General features: G+C 44.7%; 1 protein-coding gene across 1 annotated transcript in view; it reads right to left on the minus strand.

The window, feature by feature from the left end:
- The window catches only part of STK32C (serine/threonine kinase 32C), a 93372-nt gene that overhangs the window by 40359 nt on the left and 34923 nt on the right, over positions 1-18090 (minus strand). Inside the window, exon 2 of the mRNA XM_049810458.1 lies at positions 2872-2927. Within this exon, the coding sequence (XP_049666415.1) occupies positions 2872-2927 (56 nt within the window). The remainder of the gene's footprint in view (positions 1-2871; positions 2928-18090) is intronic.

Here is an 18090-nt window from a genome sequence, read left to right on the forward strand (position 1 = left end):
AAAGCACAGTTTTTGCAGATATGCCACAGCATATAGCCATAGCTCAGGGGCTCTCCAGTCTCTTCAAAAGCAATTTCTGAGTTTCTTTTTCCTTCATTTGGTATGGTTCCTGTACTGAGACCCACACAGTCTGTCCTGAGAGGTGCACAAAACAAGAGTGGAAAGCAAACGCCTTGCCCAAAGCTACCCAGCAGATTGCTGCCTCTTAGGTCACATCACTAGAGGATCGCATGGCATCACAGATTTCACAGGTCACTCATTGCACACTGAGGGTCTACACCCCCAGTTTGACATGGACAGGACACTGGCTCCTGAATACCTTCCTGAATGTGGGCAGATAGTGTTTAAATCAACCAAAGCAACTAAATTACTCATAAATTTCAAGTAACAGTTTTCAGGTAGGTTGTTCTACATTTTCTGTAATTAAATGCAAGTTGTAGATGACTTTGTAAATGTAGAAAGCTTTTCTCAGCATCAAAGGAAATTTAGCATATTGACATAATTATCCAGAAAGATGACAGATGAATCATTTCAGCATTTTGTTGAAAGTGTATATACAATTCTGATGCCTGATAGACTGCTATGTGCTAGACTTAACCTTTCTTTAACATAAACAGAAAAGGAAGCAGCCATGAGGAGCAGCTCTCTTCAAAACCAAAAAGGTCCTGCCCTGGGACAAGAATACTTTTTTCTCCTTTTCATGTTCTAAGCAGAATTAATTTTCCAGCACCAAGTGCTGCTGCTCAACAGAATAAAACCTCTTTTCTCTGGAAAGTTTACATTTGCAAGTATGAGTCTTCTCAGATGAGCTCAAAAAAAATGTTAGCCACTACTTTTTAGTAAGATTTTGAGTTACGTTTTGGTCTTTGATGAGTGGAGGTCACAAGACCGTGACGGGTCCTGTTCTCGCCAGGAGTGTCTGGGGAGAGTTTCCTCTGCTGTTTGACTTATCTTTACAGCACTACCCTAAGGAAGGACCTGAGCTTGTATTTAATCATTCTCTATCGTCTAATATAACCTCAGAAATCTGACATAGCTCTGCTGCCAGCTTTTGCCTCTTCTTGCTCAAGAGACATGGCTGAAAATATGGGTTACTATTTAAATGCACCCTCTCTGTGACTTGCACACTACTCGGCATTACATTTTCATTAGCCCTGATCCCATGTGGACTTACAACAAAGCCAGGTGGGAATTCATGTGGGTAGCTTGTACCCTGAGCATGCCAGAACAGTGTAATAGATACCTCGGAGTTCGTCAGTTAACTGAGGCTGTGACGAAACATGTTTGTTAGCAAGCAGTGCTAATGGCAGCCCTATGACTAATAGTGTCCATTCTCTTGACTGTAAGAAGAGCTGGACTCCACCTGTTTGAGACTGCAGTTGGATTTTGTCCTGCTACTTGTTCTCAAGACTGAAGCTTCATACATTTTAAGGATTTAAAAAGAGATTTTCAGTAACAGGTAAAAATTTAGGTTCTTCTGGCCAAACCGTTCTCGGATCTCCTGAGAAATTTCTGCTTTTGCGAAACTTCCAAGCATCTGAACGAACTTTCCGATCATCAAATGCAGCAGGTCAGGCTGCTCACATGGCCATCACACAGTTTGATACTGCCTCATTAGGGCTGTAACAAGCAGAGTGAAAAAGTAAAGGACACTACAGTTCATCTGCTGGGCAAGATTCAGATTTTCTTACCCCCATGGAGCTGCCAATCAAAGCAAGATGGACAGAAACCAGCCAAGATGACCAGACCAGAAAGAAACGAGAGAGGATATGGCTTTCCTCTGATCGCTCAGCTTGTCTTCAGTTTATTTTAGCAGCGTGTGGAGACACAGAGGCACTTGTGCTGACCTCTGAACTAGTCTGTGCTATTTCCCAAGTTCAATATTACACATTTGGGACAATTTCAAAGGCCCATTTCCCTGCCCCACCCAAACACCCAGTCCTGGCACAAAGCCCCACACTACACAACTGTCACGTGAGAAGATTATGACAACCAAATTCAGCAGTTTTCATGAGTCATCACCAGGGTCGTCGCTCCTACAGCTCCTGTACATCAGGTGCAGATGTCTTGGCTAAACAGACAAGCACAACTACTGTTGGGGCACAGTAAAATGCAGGTGACAAAATGATGACAGAACAGTACCAATGCGATGAAGTATGGTGTGTGTGCAAGGACATAAGCATGTGCAGGCACACATACACACCAAATTTTGTGCTTGCAGTGCAAACAAATGGTGTAAAATGCCATGACAGAAGCGGCAAATGGTTATCTACACAGGGACTGAGTGAGAGTCAGTGAAAAAGGGAACGAAAAAGGAAAAAAACCCTAGGAAATCAACCAATAACTGATTTCCAGAGCTATCCAGCTTTTTGATCATCACCTCCCACCTTCTCCTACATGCTTGGCAAAAAACACTTGTTAGAAATAAACAACAAAACCTCTTCAGCATAACTCATATCTGAGTGGGAAAACAGCCTGGGGCTTCATAGAACCCTCTTGACCACATCGTGCCAGCTCAGTCAATCACCCAGAACAACTTCCAACACCTTCCTGACTTACTGTCTCTCCTCACAAACTATAAACCCTCTCAGGAGACAGAAAAAATAATGAATATTTCCCATGAAATGGTCATAATTGTGCTGGTAGTTTAAAATACACCTGTTTCACCAAGATGCCAAGAATTAAAGCAGTACCAAATGGCAACAAGGTATTTTCCTGAACACATTTTTCCTGTGCTTACTTAGCAGCAATCATCCAACAATAAAAATAGCCTATTTCAGCACCATTACTTTTTCAATAAACCATAAGTACATAACAGCAGGCACCTGATAAAACATACAAGCAAACTCAAGACCAAGAATTCAAGCCTACCTTGCCAAAGCTTCCCTTCCCAATCGCCCGGAGAATCTGGAAGTGGTCAAAGTTCACTACAAGGTAAAAATAAAAAGAATTTAAATTTATAAATGCTTTCTTGCAAGGATCTTACATTTATAAAGACGACGAGGAGACAACTAAAGAGTTTTGGTCAAGCTTTTATTAAAAGTCATTGCCTCCTGGGGAAGATGCAGGACAGCTGTTGTTTTTCTTTCAACAGTGTCATTTTACCTGCTTGAAGTAGCTAGCAAACAGGCTGAATTAGGTAACTAAATATGCAGTTTAGCCCAAGTTAAAATACAGCTTTGACTTATGTCAATACAGGAGGAGTCTCACAGAGACACCGTAAGCATGCAAGCAAATTCAGAGCGTGGCAGAGTGGAGAACACTGGCGAGCCACACGCCCCATGCCACGGGTGGCTGCTGCTCTCCACGCGCCTGGCTCCGTGCTGCTTGTGCACATTCAACAGCCAGGCGGGCTGGTATTTGTGCTTTCCAAAGGACATCATCTAGAGGACAGGGACTGACTTCCACTCTCTTCATGTGCAAACCCATTTGTACCAGATCTGTTATTTTTTCCAGAGCCATGGTGAGGAGTAATGACAAGAAAGGACAGTGCAGCTATAACACTTCATCTACTGCCTTGATCAGCAGCCACTGCAAACAAAATTATTTTTTCTAAACTATTGCTGGGATCTAATCTGATATTAGTCTTAAATAAATAAAAAAGATAGGTCTATTTATACCAATAATCAGATAATCCCCATTGCCATGTAGTTAGAGTGCCTCACAGACAAACAAATAAATAGTCACAAAAGCCAATGTAAAGGACACATTTTACAAATTGCCTCTTTATACCTCAGTTCCTTAATGTCCTCAGTAAGCTGCACGGCTGCAAACGAGGCCTGTGGTGCGCACACACTCTGCACAACACTGCTGGCTGCTGCACAAGCACATGCTTTAACTTTTGGTCAGCTCTAAAGTGATCAGGCAGTTGGACTACATGATCATTGCAGGTCCCTTCCAACTGAACTATGCTATCCTATTCTAAGCCCAGTGTGCTCTCAAAGTGTGCAGATGTGTAGCAGGACCTTGCTCGTGGACTGAGCTGCACCCTGCTCAGTTCCACCCATCAGCCCTTGACTTTTCTACCATGAGACCTCGACCATGAAATGGGACCCTCAGCATTTCCTTCGCAGAAAGCTCAAAGGTTGGACAAAGAGCAACACTTGGCACGGGCTTGGGGATTTTCAGTGTGAATGACACACAAGAAGGTCAGCAAAGAGCACTGAACCTGTGTTTGACTGACAGCAGAGACCAAAAATCACACAGGAAGAGTGGGAGCAAAGAATTCACTACACGTATTCCAAGTCCCACTCCCAGATCTTAAATAAATGCACATCTGTCATCTCTGAGGATGAATCAAAAGCCCACGCATGCCCATGGAGTTCCTATTACCCTTTTGTGCTAGGCTTATATCCAAAATATTGTTGTTGTCGCTTTTGTGGGACATTTTCTGCAGGAGAACTCGGAAAAATTTGCCACATGAAATTGAAAACAGAGTCTGGGCCAGCTCCTACCACATACCTCCCCGCACTCCCAGTCCACTCCATAAGTGACAATGAAGGGCAGATGCACTGTCTCCTACCCCAGGATGCGCCAGGAGACTCCATGAAAGACCACGTGGGAAAAATAGTGCTGCTCCGTCCTTCTGACAGCCTCCCACACCTCAGTTACACGAGTGGTGTGTCATCTCCTTATCGCTCCCCTTCTCCATGGGTGAACAGCTTTCTTTCTGCAAGACTTGACTGGTCTTGGGCTGAGAAGCCATGAGACATTGGCAAGGACACAGGTAATGCCTGGAGCCAGCGGCCGGTTCGTCCGAGACACTGCAGGAGCTGCAAACCGGTCGCCTGCTCCCTCCCAGCTGACAAAACCCAGCACTGGGAGGAGCAATCTGCCACCACAGGCAGCATTTTTCCTACCACCTCTATTAGAGAGACTGTAGTGAGCAATGTGTAACCGCAGCTACATCTTGTTCATAAATATTCTTTCTTAAATCTAAAACGTTAGCACATACAATGCTGAAGCATTTGGGGCAACATCTGATTTTTTTTCACGTGCAAGCAAATCCATTAATTGAACTTCTGTCACTAAGTAATACTCAAAAAGCTACAGTGAGTACCTTTAAAGCACAGCATTTTCTTGGTAATTAAACCATGTGCAAGTGCTCATGATCTGAGATCACTCCAGGAGGGCAGTTTTTGACAATTCTTTATTATAATGTTTGGAATAGTGTGTAAAAAAGCATTGCTGCTGAGAAAACAAACCCAAAAGTGCCATTTCCATGTATCCATGACTACAACTGATCCAGAAAGCGTGCTCTAGTCAGCAGTCAAGAAACAAATCTAGATATGAATATTCACCAGGCCCTTGAACCTATCAGCAAAGATGTCACTTTTAATAGATTAAATACACAGTCCTGCTGATTAGAAGTTCAGATGATGGTAGATGAACAGGCACTGACTGGTTTTGTCAGTTTCATTATTTTCTTCAGGAATTAGTAAGAAATCCAGTTAAAGAAAAAGCAAATCTCAACATTTGAGGAAGAAAATCATAGTAGCAGCATATTGCTTTTTGTGCACAACACACTGGATTTCTAAAAATGACAACATATCACTACAGAATATGTGATTATCCCTAAAATAGAAATCCTGAACCTGCCTGGAACAATTACGTTTGCTCCAGAGATTCCACTTTCTGTGAGCTGACAAGAGAAAGCTGTCTTTCACCCACAACTAGAAGAGCTGATTATTTTGGGGGTGACTGTTACGAGCCTGAGTCATAGACGCCAGTGGAGGATTTCATGACACACGCTCCCAGCGAGCAGGAGATGACAGCTGTTGCCTATTCACAGGACCATACTCCCCCACTACTGTGACTTCAGCACGGCACAGTTTTGACAGTCACAATCTGTAAGTACCGAAATGGTTCTGGCTTGAGGTTGGACCAGAGGAACCCGCGAAAGGGGGAGAGGGACCTGAAAACCGTCTACAGTGTACAAATGCAAGGGAGCACGGCACCATGGCACAAGGACCCTGACTTGTTGGTCGCACCGCAACCCAATGCCATCTGTTGTGTTGAAATGGCCCAATGGGTATTTTGTTAGCTCCTTGTGAAAAAACTATGCTAATTATTCCTATTGACTCCTCTAACAGCTTGTTATCAATATAGCACCTTTGCGGGCAAGTGGAACTGCTGGACATAAGATGTCGGTATTTGCCATGAAAGACACATGCCTCTTCCTGACTCGCCCTGGCATCAAGTGACAAACCATGAATCACAAGTACAGATAAATACCATGACCTGGATTTGCTTAGTTCGGCGTGTTTTTGTTCTCCATCTCCAGTAACACATGAAAAAGCAGGATGGCAGGGTTTCACGCGCCCGTTGGACCTCACCAAACCTCACGCAGCCCAGTCCAGCCCACTTCACAAGAGACTGCCAGGTGCTGCACTGACATCTCTATAATTAAGATTTCATTGTAGTCACAAAATGTACTGTGTGATAAAGCAGACTGGATGCACAGCTTCTATTTTCCAATGAAATAAAGAGAATGAAGAATATGTTTCTTTGCAAAAATTCTTTATACAGAAGGATGAGTATACCTCAATGCAAGATGAAAAAAAAATGAGGCTTTTGCCTTTACTATCTTAAAATTATGACTGTTTCCATTATTTTTGCTCTTTATTCTGCATTCATTTGCAAGATATTTAGAAGTATGGCAAGATAAAATTACCATAAAACTTCAGATGCACAGGGGACAGCCAGTGAGGGTTCAACATCAGGACCTGGTATTAATGTCCAATAGTAGGAAAACAGTGGATGCAGTTAGCGAACCTGGCATCCAATATCCTCAAATCTGGGGAAAACAGAAAATTAAAAATCATGTTTTCAGGATCGAGTCAACCTTTCACTATTTATCTGAATGTTTTCCAACTTCATCAATAAAACCAGGTAAGTTTTAACTCCAAGAATGACTGTCTACACCATTAAAGACCTAGGAACTTATTTTTTGAATCTTGTAACAGCAAATTTGTAGAGCTAGTATGACATGATCAACTTTCTCTTTTTATCACTGTACTTCTATATGTTGGCATAATTAATAGCATTTGTCTACCTATTATATTACTGCAATCTAGCTTTGGAAGAAAGCATCACGGTAATTGATGTAGAAACATTAATATGTGGCCACAGTAACCACAAGTTTGCTGCCACAAAATGCCAAGAGTTTCATCTCACAAAAAAGAGAGTTACAGCTTAGACTTAAAAGCCATCGCACACATTGACTCCAGCCAGAAAGGAAAGGCCAATTCTGCAAACCACAAGGCAGTGGATGGACAGAGAGGGCAGCCAGCCAGGCTGTGCCGGGAGGGGGACAGCCTGCAGGGAACATGGGGCACAGGGCTGCTGCAACGGGGGAAAATGGTTGTGAAAGTCAGAGGACGACAAAAGGGAATGACAGCAGGATTAACAGATGTCAGGATTAGGAGCAGCTTTTAGAGTGATGGAAGGGCCTGAGGAAGGGGATCAGGCAGCCCAGGGAAGTACTGCAGAGAGCCTGTAAGCGAAGTGTAGGCATGACTGTAAAGGGAAACCTCAGAAAACTTCCAAAGAAGTGGTAAACCTGCTAAAAACAGCAGGGGAGAGAGACAGGCAGGACAACCGGAGGGTCTGGGAGGACTGGGAGGTATGAAAAGCTTTCAAACTGGAGGATCAGCCCGAGTGAATTGGGAAGATCGGGAAGACTGGGGAGATCAAAAGTGAGATTTTTTATTAGAGATGAGGTAAAGTGACTTGTGGGAGAAAGCAGAGGTATTTGACAGAGAGAGGAAGCAAAGGGCAATGGGAAATGGTATCAGCAGTCCTCCCCAAACCTAAAACCCTTGAATGCAAGGCATCCATTTTTCTCCAATTGGAAGGCTCCATGAGACACACGAAACCACTGCTTTCCCTTCTATCACTGGAAAAAGCATGAGCAAATACGCTCGGTCTCCAACATCTCAGGCTGATCTGTTTTACCTATTCATATCAACTGAGAAGATTACATGGGTGAGAAAAATGGAAATACAGAATAATATGACTGACAGGAAACTCAAGTGAGCATTAACTACCCAGGAATTCAGGGAATGCTGGTAGATAATGAAAGAAATTAAAGGTATAATACAAGCCCAGTGCTATAAATGAACCCCTTTAGAAACTAAGGATTCAAACATGCTATTAGGAGGTAACTCTGAAGTTGTGTAAAAACAGTGAGTTATTGTATAATTAAAAATGAATCTCTGCTACTCCGTAAGGAATCAAATGTACCATGCAAAGCAACTGCAAACTCATTTTAGGAAGACAGGGTTATTGGTATTGGGTACAAAAATGTTTGCATTGGCCAGAAACCATTCCTAATTAGTGCAAAAATACTGCTTGCATTGGCCAGGAACCCTTCCAAACAAGTGCAAGCGCGTTACATCTATCTGCTTCTCCATCAACAAGCTCAGGAGGGACTACAGATTGTGGAGAAAAACACAGCACCTTGTCCCTTGTGTTCTGTATGCTTTACAACTGCTATTTCTGTTAGAAAAAACTATGTTACTTTGCAATAACAACCCAGGGAGGCAAACGGGTTATTCATTAACCACCCAGCTGAGCTCTCCATTGGTGCAGGTTAGTGAGCACTAAATGAATTCACGGTGGTCTTAGCCAAAAGCACAGGAGACAAGCATGTGCTTTACATACACAGGCTGATGGGCAAATAAGGCTATTTATATACGCTGCACAGCTTTCACAGCAATTAGCCTCCCTTAGCTCCAGGGTGAGACGTGTTTTCAGAGGCCGGCTGCAGGAGGGAGGGCAGCCCGCACGTAATGCTCACCAGAGCTCTCCGGACCACCCGAAACGAGTAACTGATGCCCTGAGGCCAATACCAAAGACGGTTTTATTTCTCTGCGCTCCCAACATGTCCGGATAGTATTTCTAGAAGGGTACTGCCTGTCGGCAAAACTCTCTGGTAAATGGTCCAGTTTATGGTGGTACTGCTTGCTAATCAGCTTCCAAGCAAATTACGGAGTGGTGGTGTTGAAAAAGCAAACATTACATAGGGATTCACCCCACTACCCACCTAAACGCTTCAGGCAGAGACCCGGGGCTCGCCGTCCATGGAGCCGTCCCCGCGTGGGGTGGAGTGGGAGCAGGAGGCTCCGGGCTGGCAGCGGCTCGCTCCCTCATCCCCAGGGGTTTGCTGGTCCCCAGCGGGGTCCCTGCTCCCCAGCCCCCGAGGCCTTCCCACTGTGATCCCAAGCGATCTGCTCGGCAGTGCGGGGAGGCTGCCGGCTGAGGCGAAGGTTTCATTACTTGGCAGCAAAGCCAAGGCTCGTTGTTTGTCAGCCCGTGGTGGACAGAGCAGCTCACGGCTCCCAGGCCTGGGAATCTCGGCCACCGAACACCAGCAAGGCTGGGGTGGGCGCCAACAGCCCAGCACGGGGTCTCTGCAGGAGGTGGCCACGCAGCTCCACCGAGGCCGAAGCTCACGGACCGCCGTGTTCCCGACCCACGGCCACTCGGATGACCGGAGGAGGCAGGTGTCATGCTGGCAGGTGCAGAGACATCCACTGAAAGCAAACCGTCCTGCATCGGGAGGCTCTGCCCACAGAGAAGCTTGAGGAGCCACCGCGCGCAACACAAGGAGCCGTACTCCGCTGCGGACACAAGTTCATCTGGTCCCGTGAACAGCAACTGCACGCTTTCGGGGGCAGAACCATCACGTTAAATTTGTAATGGAAAACTTTATATGCAACTGGAATAAAATCTCCCTGGCAAATAATCAAACTCCTCAGTGCACCGAGTCTGAAGCAGAACAGAGCTGAAGCCGTTTGATCACAGTATCATCTTATCTGGGCTGAAAGGACTGCTAATTAAAGCCCTACCAGGAATGACAGGAACACACCGTTTTTATCCCAGTTCCTTGGATGTGTTGCTGTAACAAACTCGAGACCTGTTTCCTGGGGCAGACAGGCATTTCAGAAGCTAAGGCTAAGGTGCAGGTTTTGATGCAGGAGGACCCTGCAAGGAAAGGCTGATATAGCAGAGAAAATAAGTCTCTTCCCTCACAGCAGCAACCCCAGTGCCTCTCCCGCCTGCCAGGCAAAATATTCCTCCTCTGAGAAAGAGTGAGGAAGGATGTCTCTGAGGGACGCCTCACTGCCTGGCCCTAGAAGCAGAGAGCTGACAGCTCTGGTAGGTATTTGAGCATTACTGATAGTCTAGATTAGCTTTGCTGATTATATAGTGAAGGCAAGCCAAGAGTTTTCCAATTTTCATATACTCTATTAGTATTTTCAACTATCGATAGAAAAAAAAATGGGGAAAAAAGCAACCCTGGGTAGAGGAAGAGTAAAGCTGATACCAGACTCTTCAGGAACGGTATATAATTGAGCGCTAAATATGACATTAAATCCATGAGGCTGTGATGATCCGAGCACTGCCCCTCCAGATATGAGCAGCAGGGTATCCTCTGCCATCTCCCCAGCGTCCCCCGTCTCCACACCAGTACAGGCTCCTGGGCCAGCCTGACCCCCAGCTCCACCTCTCCACATACCGGCAGGGAAAGCTTCACGGGCACAGCAAAAGGCCCTGAGCTAATTTTCCATGTCAAATAATTTAAGCTTAGCCTAAAGCGCCTGCGATCACACCCCCCAGTGCTTACAAAGGTAAACTCGTCTGTGACATCCTCCAACTTGCTCTGGGGGTATGGAGCAAACACAACTTGCAGGGACAGGACCCCATGCAGAGGCGTCCCGCTGGGGCCCCCCCCCCCACCAGCACTGCCACATGCTGTGGAAATAAACAGAAGTCACGTTGGTGATGGAAGAAGGAAAACGGGAGAACTGGACCAAACAAGGCCAAGCTCCGGCTCGGCAGCACTTCTTCCTTCACCACCTCTGCCAGCTGAGGCACGCGGCTGCCCGGCTGGCTTTACAGGATAATCACCACTTATCCTGCCGCAGCACTAGTAATTATTTTTCTTCATCTGTCCCTGCTCTTTATCCCAGAATAGAACACGAGGATCAGGAAGATCATTTCAGCCATTTAATTCTGGGACAGTTCCATCATAATTACAAAGTTTGACTTTCCCAGTAGCACAGGGAAAAAAAGAAGGAACCAACCTCCCCCCAGTCACCTCCTCGCTTCTCAAGGCCAGCTCCCCACCAGACCACCCACTGCCAGCCTTCCTCCTCAGCCCAGGCTAGCCGCCAAGCTGGGCTTACCCGGTGGGCTTTCACATGCCAGGAGTTGGGGACATCCACTCCGTTGGTAGACATAAAGGACACTGTGCTTTTTGGTTGTAGTCCAGATCAGAGCAGAGATCTCACTCCTTGAGAACGGCGCAACCACTGCCATGCTCGCTCACATTAACTGATGGGCTTTGTATTTTCAACATAAAATGCTTGCAGAGAAGTCTTCTATAAAAGTGCGTATATACATATAAACACCCACACACACACATACACATTTGTGCACATGAAAGGACCGATCAGGCAGTAGACAGAAAGATTCCTCACAGTTCATCTTTCCCCTTTCTTCTGTTTAACTGAGAACGGAGTGTGACCTTACCACTGAACATGGGCAGGGCCACATCTAGGGGCACCAGTGACCTGCAAAATAAGCCGGCGCTGGAGGAGGAGACGCTGGTCTGAAGGAAACCCAGGGCACCGCCGCAGCAGCCCCGCACAGCACTGGGGGGTTGCCTACGCCAACAGACCACGCTGCAGGCAGCGCCAGCTTCGTCCCCGAGGAGCGCCATGGACCACGCTCTCCTTCCCCCCACCAACGTCCCAGCCCTGGGGCTTCCCCACACGGTGTGCCGGGGAGAGGACGAGACAGCGGAGCCCAGGTTAAAGGTGCCAGAAAGAAAGTGGGGAGCGTGGGGGGGGTGGCGAGCATGGGAGAGGTACGGGTGACCCCAGGGATGGGTGAGGTGCCAGTGGCGCAGGCAGAAAGCTCAGGCAAGGTGTCCTGCTTTTCAGTGTCGGTCCTCTTCTCTAGGAATGCAAAACCAGACAACCAGTTTCGAATGGGCCAAGCAGGTAAACGTTTTACCCAGATGGTGAAAATTACCATTAAAATGTACTACGATGTTCCTTCCTTGAAGGCGTGGCATTTTGCATTAGAAAATAAATCTAATTTAATACCAAATTCAGCTTCCATCTTTTATCAAGCTGACAGATTGGATGTATACTCTAGCTGTTAGTTGTTTTGTTGCTGTTTTCCCCCCCACTTCTACGGCTTAGAAAATTTTATTTGAAGTAACTAAAATTGATTTACCATAAAAAAAAAGTCTTTATAGCACATGTTTATAGTAGCATAACATTAGCAATAAACATCTGCTAAACGTTACTTAATGTTTTTGCAACATATGTTATAAATGATAAATGGATGACTTTTGGTGCCTTATAAAATATTTAGGTTGTATTGTGTTCAGGGCTAGGCTATGACTGCTAAAAACCCTGAAGTGAACAGAAAGCACATAAGGGAAGCTAAACAGTTTTAGACAAATTTATTGCAACAAAAATTGTAAAGTTGGCTGTACCAAAACACTGAATTCATTCCCTCCTTTTAACTTCATTTCTTTTTTACAGTGTGTAGGGAGATGGGAAAGTCTCTCTTCTGGAATGTTTTCAAAACTGACCTTCACAGTACTTTTCTGTACCTAAGACCTCCTTTGCATTTTAATTTTAAAAGATAAAAAGAATAAATAATGACATGAAATGAAATGTTTGACTCAAAATGAAGTTTTACTTTCTCTGCTGAAAAACGTGGATTTCAGGTAGAATACCCCAAATGGGTATTTTACTCCGAAATGCTGCTGAAGCTCCAGCCCCCTTTCTCCACTCCTCACACAGCTCCAGCCCTGCTCAGCACGTGCCCATCCCGGCAAGCTGGGCTGCAACCCCTCCGAGCGCCAGAGCAGCCAGCTTCAGAGACCACCCTTGCCAAGCGGATTCGCTGTGACTCTCCAGGACACAACTGGAAACTGGTTTTGATAGAAAACACTCTCATAAAAACACTGGGGTTTTTTTACAACTGTTGAAACTGGTTTTCATAGAAAACACTCTCATAAAAAAAACCCCCAAACTTAAATGTTTCAAGTTTTCTCAAAAACTAGGCTGAAAACAAACTTTGGGATATCTTTGTCATTTCCATTTCAAACTGAAAGCTGATGATCTATTTTGCTCAGCACGACAGAAAAGTTTGGGTTTTGTCAGCCTCAGTTCACTTCCATCCATGGGAAAAATGTTAATGTTTTATGTACATACCGTACGTTTTGGCTCTACAGTGGTAAGGTTTGCTGAGCAATGCTAGTTTAAATACAATTACGGAATTCTCATAGGAGGATGCAGAAACCTGTAGTAATCACGAATAAAATGCAACCAGTCAAGAAATACACTGTTTCCAGGAAGAAACTTATTACTTCTATAGTAAGCCAGCTCAAATCCTCCAAGTTTTATGAGAAGGCAGCTACTAACTTCAGATGAACCAGAAGTCCCCAAGGGACCCTTCTGATGAAGCAGATAGCTCGAGGAAGAAGAAAAGAAGGAAACATTTTGAAAGTTTGTAATAAAATTGGGGAGGTAGAAGTTCAAGAACCATCTCCAAAATTAAATTAAAAGATATAGAAAAGAGATGGATCTTTTAAAAGTCTGAGAAAGTAATTTAATTTGGAATTCCTTTGATGCAGGATTTTTGTTCCCCTTTATAGGGCTGCATACCTAGCCTCATGGGACCCCAGTTCATCATTTCATGTCCTTAAACCTAACTCCAGATAACTGCTTTTTACACAGCCAGCAAGAGAGTTTTTATGTTACCGCAGCCCTTTCAGAGAAATCCTATTTTCTTCTAAAAGTCACCTTAGCCCGGCAGCCACTCCAGCCACCCATCTTAAATTTTATACCAGCATGTCAGGACGCTGCTGCCCGGGACACCATCTCTCTGCTCTCAGACTGGCCACCACCACCAGATAATTAAAAGCCCAGGGGCTGGGGCTGTGAGCCGGGGCTCCCCGCTCCCAGGCACGCTGCTGGCTGCAGCAGGCACGCACGGCAGCCCCAAGAGCCTAGCCCCAGCACTCCACACAAAGCATCGCACGCGCGGCAATTTAGCTGAACTTATCTCTTGGGTACAGAGTCCTCATTATGATTATTAGAGAAAGGAAACTAAGAATTAAAGATACGCTAATCCAAGTTTTGTAATGCAACGACATCTTTGTATTTTAATATTAGCCATAACACCAGGAACACGTAACACGTGGAAATGAAAAACGCCTAAGTCCTCGGGTTTTCCCCTCCCCAAAAGGGCTGGGGTGCTGAGCCAGGCAGAGAAGGGCCGGCTCTCCGTAGGAGACAGCAGCGGTGCAGCAGGCTTGGCCACCCTCTACAGAACCTGTCACCCACTGCAGATGTTGAATCGGCACGGTGGCTTGCTACTTCACTACAACCTTCCTCATCAGACCTGCCACCTCATAAAATATGGATATTGCAGCATTCCTCAGCCTCCACCCTTGTGAAAAAAACCTGCACTGCACCCTCGAGCTGTATCTGAACTGTAAAATATTTAAGCCCATCCAGCTTGATGAATTCTGAAAACATGGGCACACCAGTAGGGTTTGCAGCTAAGCTTATGCAAAACCGTATTTAAGTGGAAGGAGGATGTCTCTTAAGACCTGCCAGAGAGCAAGCGTTTCTGTGCTTTCTGTCCTGAGGACACCACCAACACCTTTTTTGTGCTGACATCCGAGAGGTGCTACGAACCAGAAGGACCAGAAGCAGGTGTTCTTATGGCAACCTCTTCAACAGCAATATTCTCATTTATTTTTTTGCTTGGCAGCAACTCCAGCATGACCTGGGATGGATGAGGCTCCAAGAGAGAAGGGGGAAGACCAACATCGCGCAGCTCATGGTGCATGGAAAAAAATTATCATAGGGACCCGCAAGCTGGTGTGTTTTACCTTACTCCTGGGTATATATAGCAGGAAGCTTTTCTGGGGTTTTCTTATAAAGACAACTAGGAAAATAATTAATGCCAGTTTTTACTGATCTATGGGGAAGCAATTCTGTCAACAAAACTTAATTGCCTTATTTGAAATTTCTAGAAAGCATGGCAATCAAAGACAGCGGTGCAGGCCCCTTAGTCTGCACTGAGCTGTTATGCTCAGTGTTGCAGGAGTGCAGTTACAGCTTTGCACTGTATATGCCAATAAAACATACGTTAAATGGATTAAGAGCAGGATGAGCTGTGGCTTTCTGGCACAGTTTTTAAAGCATTAACCATTTTTCAGTCCTGTCTAATAAAACAAGGATAGATTTCTTTTCACATTTATGCCACAGTAATAATTTCATTTAGTGACCCAAACTTGCAGTGTAATAAATATATGTTTTATATCAGAAATAAAGTCTGCTTATTGTCATGAATTTAGCTCACCCTGTGGTTCTGACTGTAGAAGGGAAAACATGAAACGAGAAGTTAATTCTTAAGTCATTTCAATCCACAATTTAAACAAAAGTTGAACAGTGACAAAGCCACCTTTGAGAGTCTGATACTACAAACTGCTTCAGATCCTCAGGTCTTTAATTCACCTTTATACTGTGGATGAGCTCAAGCCCAAATCTCATGTCTTCTTTCAACAGGAACCTTCTTTGAGCAAATTCACAGAATGTAAAGGATGCAAAGGATCCATGCTGCCCTCCTGCACAGGAATGTATTTTGCTCCAAAAGCATGCTACCTTTCATGTCATAGCTTCTTCTCTATGTTAATCACTTTAAAGTTGCTAAATTATTCACCGTTCAGAAAATACATTTTCATTGCCTAGAGTTGGCAATCGAGAATGACTTACAGAAATAGGTCATCCTCATCCCATAGAAGAATTAACATACACTTCATGTGCTTCCTACCCCCCCCACCCCAGTTTCCATTTTTAAACTCTGTTCCACGTGAGGATGGGCCAAATTTAAACTGTCTGCATTTTTCATGCTGCTCCATCACGCTAAACCCACAGTCTTCACAACGTGCCCTGACTTTACATTTTTAATAAACTGCACCCAGCAACTAAATTAATAGACCAACTTTTGCTGGTATTCCCACAAACTGTGAGCAAAGCTTTTAATGATAACTACAAAGGGTATGACCCGAGTTTTCCAAAGCTGCTACCTCAGCTTGAGAAAACTCCCTCCTGCCTGGAGCCTAACCATTACCACCCTTGGCCATGATGTTTTTTCATCTGCTTTGGAGGTGGTTGTGGTTTTCTTCCTTTTCTTCTTCTTTACCTACATACCTCCAAAATACACAGATTTTAACACAATGGTTTTTTAAAAGAAAAAAATAAATTTTTGCTGGCACATTTAATTTTCTGTTTTTACACATTTCCAAATTAAATGCAACTTTCTAAGGACTGTTCCTCAACAAGCTGTTAGCCATAATATGCCCAGGCTGCTGCCTGTTGGGTCCACATCAATCTTTCCTTGCTGGGAACCACAGAACAAGGGCCCTGTTCAAGCTTTCTGTTCCTGCTATGCTTTGCACAGGCGGAGGTGGCACTTGCCAGCATTTGATTACATGGAAATCATACTGGTATCTCCAGCCTCCGGGAAACGGGATTCAGCTAAGAGGAAACAAACGGCACATGAACCCAAATTAAAAAGCAAGAAATCTTTAACATACCATCACTGGAATTGATGATAAAGAGCAAAATCAAGATCTAAGCCCAGCATGCAGTCAGGGGAGTAAAGGAAACCTACTTTGGCAGGTGCAAAGAAGACTGGAGGGGGCCCCCAGCACCATGCAGATGTTACTGAGGACACAGACAGCCACCAGCCCTGTGCTCTATTCCTGGCTCCATCTCTGATCCAAAGTGAATTGAACTGACTCCCTCTTTGTGTTGCTTGTTGAAAAGCCTATTCTGCAGTGCAAAGCATGCCTTGCAGTGCGTGTCACACACAGGAGCTAGCACAGTGGGGTCTTATTCTCAACAGAAACTGTGCAAAGATGTCAGAGCAGAATTATACATGGACTGGGCAGCTTGCTGCTTGCAGGTCAGTGCTTGCAGCTCCCAGATGGATAAAGAGCAGAAATAATGAGAAGAGGTCCATGAACTGTTGTTTGGGAATGCTATGGTCCAAATTCAACTCTATTCACATTGGCAGTGGCAGAGCTTGGGGATATTTTGGCTTGGCAGAATCAACAGGAGGCTTTCTGACTTACTTTAATGACACAATGATTTTCCTGGTAAAGCTCTGGAAGGTGCCCATCTCACTGCATCAAAAAGCACAAGCCATGTGTTCAATTTTGTTAAGCACCAGGGATCTGCCTTAAGCCAGACTCACACAAGTTAACATTGGCTGCTTTCAGCAGGGTTCACAGACGCAAGACTGGCACAGAATCCACGGCAAAACCAGGTCCTTCAGGCATAAAACTTTGCAATGAGATCCTATTTGTTTGTGATTCACACCAAGTAAGAGAGATGCTGATCACGGAATAAAACCTGCCCTGCCATATGCAGTGGATTAATTACTGCATCGTTTTGTTCCCATAGCAGGTCGAAGCGATCATTACCAACTCAGGAAAACAAGTGCTAATAATAGTATTGCTCACAATCTTATTCCAGCATTCAATTCAAACCAATTGTTCAGCTCAATAGCAAACAGCTTACACTAATTCCTACTAACTTTTAATACTCGTATATTGAGAAATACAGAGTTCACACTGAAATAGCACAAATTCTAATACACAGCAGGATTAACTCTTCATGCTTTAAACTTAATTATGTGCAGTCAGGTGGCACTTGATATTCCTTCTTCCTTAGCTAAACCCAACAACACACGTTTAATGATTTTGGTGCACATACGCTGATGGAGCTAATTAGGACTCCTGTAGGGCTGAGCTCAACTTTTTCAGTGTTGTCTAAACTGAAAACAAAATGTTCTAGAAGCCATACTGTGCCGCACAGATTCTGTGCAGACAACTTGCTCCTGTGAATCTACAACAACCCAATAATGTTTGCTGGGGAAAATGAAAATATCTCAAAAGATAAATACTGAACACTCCATGTCCTGGGCTTTCAAAGTGTTTCACCACTGACTCCAGTTTCAAGAGGATCAAACCAGGAACCAAAC

Source organism: Accipiter gentilis, chromosome 9 (assembly GCF_929443795.1).
Source record: "Accipiter gentilis chromosome 9, bAccGen1.1, whole genome shotgun sequence".
Classification (NCBI taxonomy): Eukaryota; Metazoa; Chordata; class Aves; order Accipitriformes; family Accipitridae; genus Astur; species Astur gentilis.